Here is an 8,377-nt window from a genome sequence, read left to right on the forward strand (position 1 = left end):
TATCATTTCTTGTTCAAATCATGAAGCAAATATTATTATTATTTAAACAAAAAAAATCACGAATTGCCATGACAATATTCATTTCAATTTTCACTGTTTTGGAGCCCGTTATCGGCCGAGTGTTTCAGTTTACGGCCGCATGTACAAAGTCAATAGGAAGCGCTCGCGCGCGCCGTGCGTTTCCGCGCTGATGTACAGCACAAGCGGGCGGAGCAGGTATCCCACGCCGGAGCTCCCTGGTGCTCGCCTGGCCGAAGACAGGCACAGCGGTGATCGGAAGTTGGAATCTGAATTAGACTGAGATATCGTGTGTGCGTCGCGGTGTGCGGCTGCATTGATTTAATACATGCGATGAGATACTTTTGAGCTTGCGACTAGCACAAAATCGGGCTTTAAATCTGAAAAATACTTCAAATAAAGCTCATTTTAGGGTACCCATATTTCTTACAGACACGCGTAAGATACTCGATTTTTCTACAAAACCAAAAAGGGGTAATGATGTTCCCCAATTTTTCCGTGGGAGAAAAAAATAAAAGAAGATTGTTCGTCCTACATAGTACATAAAATGTTCCCATCCTAATCAAATGAATCGTGCCCTCCCTGCCCTGCGATAAAAAAATAAAATGACCGCTAATCTGCTCTTTTTTTTTTTTTTGCTTTTTCTTTTTTTTTAAAGGAAGAATTGTGTAGGCGGGTATTTAGTCTATTTTTTGGAAATCGAATTGCTGATCTAGCCTAGAATAGTGGACTTGAAACATGGTGAAGCGACGTTCGAGCCACTTCAACAACCACGTAACATGGGAACAAACCCCGTCTGACGATGATGATGATGATGAATCGAGCGACAGTGACTCAGTCAGGCCCCGGTCTCCCACCTGTACAGACGAGGGTTCGGGTAGCGAGGAGGAGGGTTCGGAATCGGAATCCGAGTCCGATGTGTCATCAGGAGGAGGGAGTTCTTCCATGGCCCGCCGGATTCGGGGTACCTCTTTGATAAAGGTAGTTCTGTGTAAGGAATAGTCTATTATAAACAATCAAATGAACAAAAGACAACGAAAATATGCAGTAATATCCCCCAAACAAAAGAAGAACTAGATGGAACTTCGACTGCGCGCAGTCGAAAATGATGCCTCCGTCATAAAGCAATTTTTCAAACCAAAACAGAAGAAAATTTTCAAATTCATGTTTAATTGTAATCCATTAACAGGTTCTCAGAAAATCGTGATAACAAGCAATTTCTCATATACATATATGACTCTTTGATCTTTGACCTCACGACCCTAAAATATACTCAGTTCATTGGCTCTGCAAGATGTCCTGATTTAAATAGTAATCCATCTGTCTGTTCTAATGATAATGCGATCACAAGCTATTTTTGCATACATAGGGAGCCGCATGACCTTTGACCTTTAATTTATGACCTCAAAATCTAATCAGTTCATCGGCTCTGCAAGTAACATACAATAGTCATGACCTAAGTTTGGCAGGAATCCATCAATCGGTTCTTGAGATAACGCGATCACAAGCTGTTTTTGCATACATAATGAGCCCTGTGACCTTTGACCTTTGACCTCGTGACCCCAAAATCTAATCGGTTCATTGGCTTTGCAAGATACATACATGACCAAAGTTTGGCAGGAATCCATCAATCGGTTCATCAGATAACGCGATCACAAGAACGGGACGTACGGACGGACGGACGGACAACTCGAAAACATAATGCCTCCGGCTACTTCGTAACGGAGGCATAAAAAGAAATTACACACACACACACCAACACGCGCCCACAAAAATCGGCGTACAAAGTTTGAAAAGAAATATATATTTGTCAACACGATTGAGCAAAATTTCGGTAACTGCATAGTCTACATGAAATTCCGCACCAGAAAGTTTTTTTAGGAAATTTCATCGCTTGATTATTTCAATATTTGTCAGATTATTGATAAGGTAGATTATAGAGTTATGAAATTATGAAGATCGTAGTTGGTAGTTGACACTTGATAGCCTGTTTGTTTTCATTGTGATGTGTCACAACAAATTCCATCCATCTTTTTTCGATTAAGGGAATGACACTTTGAAATGCTTGTCCAGATTTTCAGAGACAAATTCCTTCATGTTTTCTTCTTCTTTTTCTTTTCTTCTTGAATCTTAGCTGGTGACCTCTAAATATCCCGGTGTGAAACAAGCCAGGATTCTCTTGGGTGCTCTCACACCGGGTGAGATTGATGGGGAGCTGAGGGCTACAGACGGACGAGGCAACAGCGTCATCCACTATGTCTGCATCAAAACACTCCTACCTTGGCTTGAACTCATCATACAGCACGGTGGAGGTACGCCGATTTATGATGGTGAAATCGACCTCTTAAAAAAATGGCTAAATAAAAGATACACAAATGAAACAAAATATCTTGCGAAATGATGCGCATTTCAATGAATGTCGCCCCGTATCCAAAACCTATATCTACTTTGATATTTACATTTTTTTTAATTTTTTTTTTAGATGGGAGGGGGGGGGAGGGGTGGAAGTACTTTTCTAAACCAAAATTGATTTTGAAATTTTCGCAAATTCGACTTCACAGCCGTAGGTCATGCTCAAGAAAGCCAAATATTTCTTGATCATGGCCAATGTTGATTTCAGCCATCAATAAACAAAGTATTTTCGGTCGGAATTAAAATCTCTTGATATGGACGATGAGCGAGGGTTCACTTCCAAACTCGAGATCTAAATATTTATTTTGTGTTTTGTTTTAAATATTTTTTTTTTAGATCTGGAGGCGAAAGGAGCAGGCGGAAAGAGACCGATACATCTTGCACTCAAAGAAAGAGCAAGGAATGAACGCCAGGTAAAGCCTCGGACACAAATGCCATTACGAACTGTTACGAACGCCGTACGAACGTTTTTCAAACAATGGAAAAACAGGGAGATTCGCACGAAATTATCGTTCGTACGAACCTTTGTGACCGTAGCATAAGCCTGAAGATGTCATCCCTTTCAATACAGGATTTATATTTGGGGCTAAATTGATCACATATTGATCTTCAAATTGGCAACAATAGTAAATTTCTTTTATAGCTACATTGTTAAAATAAAATGTTGTGTCTGTATAAACAATTGATATGGGCGGGAATGTTGGCGAAAAACTGCAAATTGCCAATTCTGATCAAAAAAATAATGCTTTTGAATTTCCCAATTCACCTTAAAGATGGATATATTTGCAATTAAACTTTTGATTTTTTTTTTATCAAATGTTGTCCTTTTAAACAATATTTTGTGACAGAACGGTTATTCACAAGGAGTGACATGAACAGTTAACAATAAAATCATTCACACCCCTGTAACTTTTGTTGGTTGAATACTTTTAGATGTAAACATTTTTGGTAACATTTTCAAGAAACGTAAACCGGGACATCAAATTTCACTTCAACAAATCCAAAACTTTAAAAGGGTACGAATAATTTAGTTCTTAACTGACATGTATGACCCTAAAAAGCAGTGTTTGTTGTACTTTGGCAGACCCGGGACAAAGCGCGTATGGTTGAACTCTTGGTAGCCAAGAAGGTAGAGGTCAACAAAGAGGATAATCAAGGTCAAACGCCATTACAGCTTGCCTGTAAGTTTGGGGGACAGAAGACCGTGATCCGAGCCCTCCTGTCACATCCAGACATTAGAGTCGATGTAAGTATCGCTGATGGTAACTATATATATATATATATATACCAGATAGACTATTCAGAGAGAGACAGAGAAAGAGAGAGAGAAACAAATTCGTCAGGCTTGTCAAAGCTCTCTTGTTTTCCCACTCTCAATTCCACTAGCTCCTTAGAGACACAGAGAAAGAGAGAGTCACAGAGGCCCGAATTCACAAAGGAGGTTTGTCGACATATGCGCGTCATTTGACGCATTATATGACGCACATAAACGTACAAACCTAGGTTTGAAACGCGTCAAATGACGCACATAAACCTAGGTTTGTCCACAAACCTCCTTTGTGAATTCGGGCCACCGAGTTTGATGGTCAATAGATCGCGATCAATGAGACCCCTTCTACCGCATCCAGACACCAAAGATGTCGATGTACAGTATTGAGTCCTAACAGCCACCTGTAATCATTGCTAAACCGATTGGTATGCCTACTAAAAGGCGAAGAATAGCACTGACGAGAGACATAATTATTTTTCTTGCGCTCATCAGGCGAGTGTAAGAGCTTTTGCTTTATGATCACATTCAACAAAAGTTGGTTTTGGCCGGGGAGTCTTTATTGAAATTTCGAAGAAGAGCAGTAGTAGACCTGTGGGGCGTTTCACAAAACTTGTCATATTAAAGTGACAAATTACGGTTTTTGTTTAAAGCTACTGAAATCCTTGCCACTGATTTTTGTCATTTGTCATTGAAGAAAGGCTTTGTGAAACGGCGGGCCCCTGATGAAGTAATCTCTATCACCTGTGTGTGTGTGTGTTTCCAAAGATGCACTTCGGAAACGTTTTCTTATATACCTGTGACTTTTGGTTAAAGGATGCACTTTCCTCATTTTAGGGTTCAAAATATGCATAGTCATTTTAGGCCAAAGTAGATGCCAAACTTTTAAGAAAGGAATTAAATGAGTCCATGCGTCTGAAGATCTCATGCCCTAATGATAAGTTTAAGAATTGTATTCGGGTGCTTGAACACGCTGCTCATCATCTTGTATAGGATGGTGCAAGGGACACACCTTCCTGTTTTACTCTCGGAAAGGGTTTCTACAGCACTTATTTACACTATCCACCGTATTTTACCTTTGATATTATCCTCGGCAACCTGTGAAACATGAGATGTTAGAGTCAACGATTCTCGATTTTTTTTTCTGTACAAGATGGCGCACATGACACACAGCGTTGTATACATGTAAGGAAATTAATGTACATGTACTTTAACAACCTAATATCACATTTGATAAATTTGTCAGCAACCTGTAAAGCACGGAAGGGTAAAGTCAACGCTTCTGAACATCTCCTGCCACAACAACCAGTTTGAGAACGCTCTACTTCTGCTCAAGCACAATGCTAATCCTCTAGCAGAGGATGGCACCAAAGACACGCCTCTGTACACCATACTCAGGAAAGGGCACATGAAGTATGCTCTACGTTTCTTGACAACATGTCAGAAGAAGGGCCATGACATGCGACAGGTATTGTTACAAGACCTCTCCGTTTCGCCTTTATAAGGGCAAGACAGCAAGTCCAAGATTTTTGTCATTTTCTATTCCAAACGTTGCCAAGAAGAAAGACCGATACAAGCTCTGTTAGGTTGCGTGAACGACGTCGGTAACATATGGGACAAGTTACTTTGGACTTGTCCATTTCAATCGTCATCTTAAAGACATCTTCGCCTAAATATTCGTTCAGTAAAGGTTTTTAAACCAAAATACCATATTCATATTTGTCAGAATAAATGTGTCTCCCGAAGAAGAAAAAATGGAAAATGCCCCATCTAAGAGAACTCGCCTGATTTGGGGCGATTGTCTTTTTCTCTATCTAACGCAGGTTGAAACAAAATTAAGCTTGTCTATTATCATATATTGTTTTCCTTTTTTGACTACCTTTTGAGATCCTCAAGAATACAACAACAAAAAATGATTTTACCGCCTTTCATTTATTAATTGGTATCGACGTTGAGACCGAGACTTTTATGTTACTTCTAGACAATTGATGAAAAAAACATTCTCTGACAGCATTAATACATTACTAGTGTTAGGTCATTTGGCATGTATAAATATTTCTCTTCAGATCTTGTCGGCCAAGAACGTTTACAATAAAACTGTTCTCCACGAAGCAATTATAACGGGACATGAGCTGCTTGTCAAATTCTGCCTCGATTGTAGTAAGTATAACTTCCAGGGGGGGGGGGGTGTTTCACAAAGAATAAGATCGACTTTAAGTTGGACTTAACTATGACAGGCCGTTCATACCACTGTTTTCTCTCACCGTTTACTGACATTGGTCTCTCAATAGACGTACAAATCATGGTCACAAAAACTACAAAATTTACAGTTTTTGATAATTCATAATTGAAGGAAAAAATATCTAATGGTGATGGCAAACAGTTGCATGAATGGCCCGCCATAGTTAATTCCAACTTAATTTCGATGTTATTCTTTGTGAAACATTCCCTAGGTCAGAAGTGTAATCTGTAGAACATGCTAGCTGAAGAAAAAAAAATCATATAACCTTTAGAAGCAGCATGACTGATGTGTCCGTAAAGAGTAGATTAAACAGTTACGTTGATCATTGTAATATTCTTTTTACGTATCATTAAATAATGTGGTATCCAAGTACCTGCTTTTTGGTAGTAAAATCATGTAGTGTTTCATATATATACCAAATTCTTTCAGTTAAGTTAAATAACTTTTTTCTTAAACAAATATATATCTTTAATAGTAACAATACAAATAGAATTGGAAAATCCGGCGCTAGGACAGCAGTCATGTTTAACTAAGGGGGCAATTTAAGAAAATTCGGTCTAACTTCCTGCTTAGGACCATAGTACATTATTCTAATTAATATCACTATTTCATCGTTCAAATCCTCTAGTGACCCCTAGCAATCAGTCTGATGGGACAGATTCCAATGACTATCTTCTCAGCGTCACGTCAAGATACAATACCAACGTGATGCATTCAGCATGTATGAAAGAACACCTTGCCATCGCCATTCTCCTCTATGATCTGTGCCCCAAGCTCCTCGATGCAAGGACCACCAAGGGATGGACGCCTCTGCACTATGCATGCAGGGGCAACTATGCCGAGCTGGCCGAAGAGCTCTGTTCCATGTTACAAAGGTAATAATAATAATAATAGGCATTTGTATAGCGCCGTCTATCTAGACAATACTATTCCGAGGCGCACAAGAAAAATAGGAAGAATGAGAAAGTTTGGACGAGAAAGTTCGGATTAGTGTCACAGTGCCAAGTAGAGGTATTGTTAAAAAAAGATAAGATTTCAGCTTGGATTTAAAGGTTTCTAAGGAAGTTATGATTCTCAAATTAGATTGGAAATTATTCCAAAGACAAGGTGCTGCAGATGAAAAAGCCCTTTCACCACAGGCTACTCGTGTCTTTGGGATCTTAAAAAGATGCTGGTGTGATAATCTTAGACTACGAGCTAGTGTATGAGGCATAACAAGGTATGTTGAAGTTTGTCAAAGGTAAGTCTAGACCTAGTTATCACAGATCCGCACGAAGCGTCATGCATGTTGATTCAGTCTTTACGGAAAGACACCTTGGCGTCGCCGTTCTTCTCTACATAACGTTTGTTCTCAGCTTCTAGATACGAAGACCAGTAAATCATGGACCCTACTGCATTGTAATGAGGTAGAGTTCTGCTCCATGTTGCAAAGGTAAGTCTAGTCCAGTTATCCCCGTCGCACATGAATTATTAAAAAAACGTCATGTTGCTTCAGCCTGTACGAAAGGACACATTGACTTCACGGTTCTGTTTTATGATGTATGCCCTAACCTCCTGGGTAAAAATACAATTAAATGATGGACGCCGGCTCTGCACTATGTTAAAAGTTCTACTACAGGTTGCAAAGGTGAGTCTACAAAGACCAGTGATCTGCGTCGCACATGAGACGTCATTTCGCTAATGCTACGGTCACAAAGGTTCGTACGAACGATAATTTCGTACGAATCTCCCTGTTTTCCCATTGTCTTCCCGAATTTCCATTGTCTGAAAATCGTTCATACGGCGTTCGTAGCAGTTCGTAATGGCATTTGTGACCGAGGCTTAACGTACATATTGGATTGCGTCAGCGGTTATCGTGGTCTTTGATGGTAGACTATGTTAGCTTAGCGTCGGACAAAAAGCTTTTTAACTCTGTCATTGATCAGGTTTAAAATCCTCAAAGTACAGTGAGGTTTAGGCCAAGAATCTGGAAAAAGATCTTAATTGATTTTTAAAAATCTTTTCTTTCTGTTAAAACTCACGCATTTCCTGTCGTGAGACGTGTATTCTATCAATCGTATCTTATGTTTAGCTTTGAGCTTTGATAGGGACCTGAAACTTACTGTGGATGCTAACGAATGAAAGTCCATCTGTCCTCGTGTTTACAGCTACAAAAGAGAATTTTTATGCCTCCGTTACGAAGTAGCCGGGTTGTCCGCCCGAACGTACGTCCGTACGTCCCGTTCTCGTGATCGCGTTATCTCAAGAACCGACTGATATATTCCTACCAAACTTCGGTCATATGTAACCTGCGGAGCCGATGAATTCATTAGATTTTTGGGTCACGAGGTCAAAGGTCACAGGGCTCATTATGTATGCAAAGATAGCTTGTGATCCCTTATCTCAAGATTCCTGTCAAACTTAGGTCATGTATGTATCTTGCAGAGCCAATGAATTGA

At 39.7% G+C, this 8,377-nt stretch overlaps 1 protein-coding gene across 1 annotated transcript; it reads left to right on the forward strand.

Annotated features, from left to right (window-relative positions):
• The first annotated feature begins 664 nt into the window (after positions 1 to 664).
• Positions 665 to 6,818, forward strand: LOC115927691 (ankyrin-3-like). Its single transcript, XM_030993859.1, has 7 exons — positions 665 to 999; positions 2,153 to 2,330; positions 2,767 to 2,843; positions 3,515 to 3,676; positions 4,944 to 5,165; positions 5,764 to 5,857; positions 6,568 to 6,818. Exons 1-7 carry the CDS (start codon positions 757 to 759, stop codon positions 6,816 to 6,818), a joined length of 1,227 nt encoding a protein of 408 aa, XP_030849719.1. The 5' UTR covers positions 665 to 756.
• The last annotated feature ends 1,559 nt before the right edge of the window (positions 6,819 to 8,377 follow it).

Source organism: Strongylocentrotus purpuratus, unplaced genomic scaffold (genome assembly GCF_000002235.5).
Source record: "Strongylocentrotus purpuratus isolate Spur 01 unplaced genomic scaffold, Spur_5.0 spur5_scaffold_20, whole genome shotgun sequence".
NCBI lineage: Eukaryota > Metazoa > Echinodermata > Echinoidea > Camarodonta > Strongylocentrotidae > Strongylocentrotus > Strongylocentrotus purpuratus.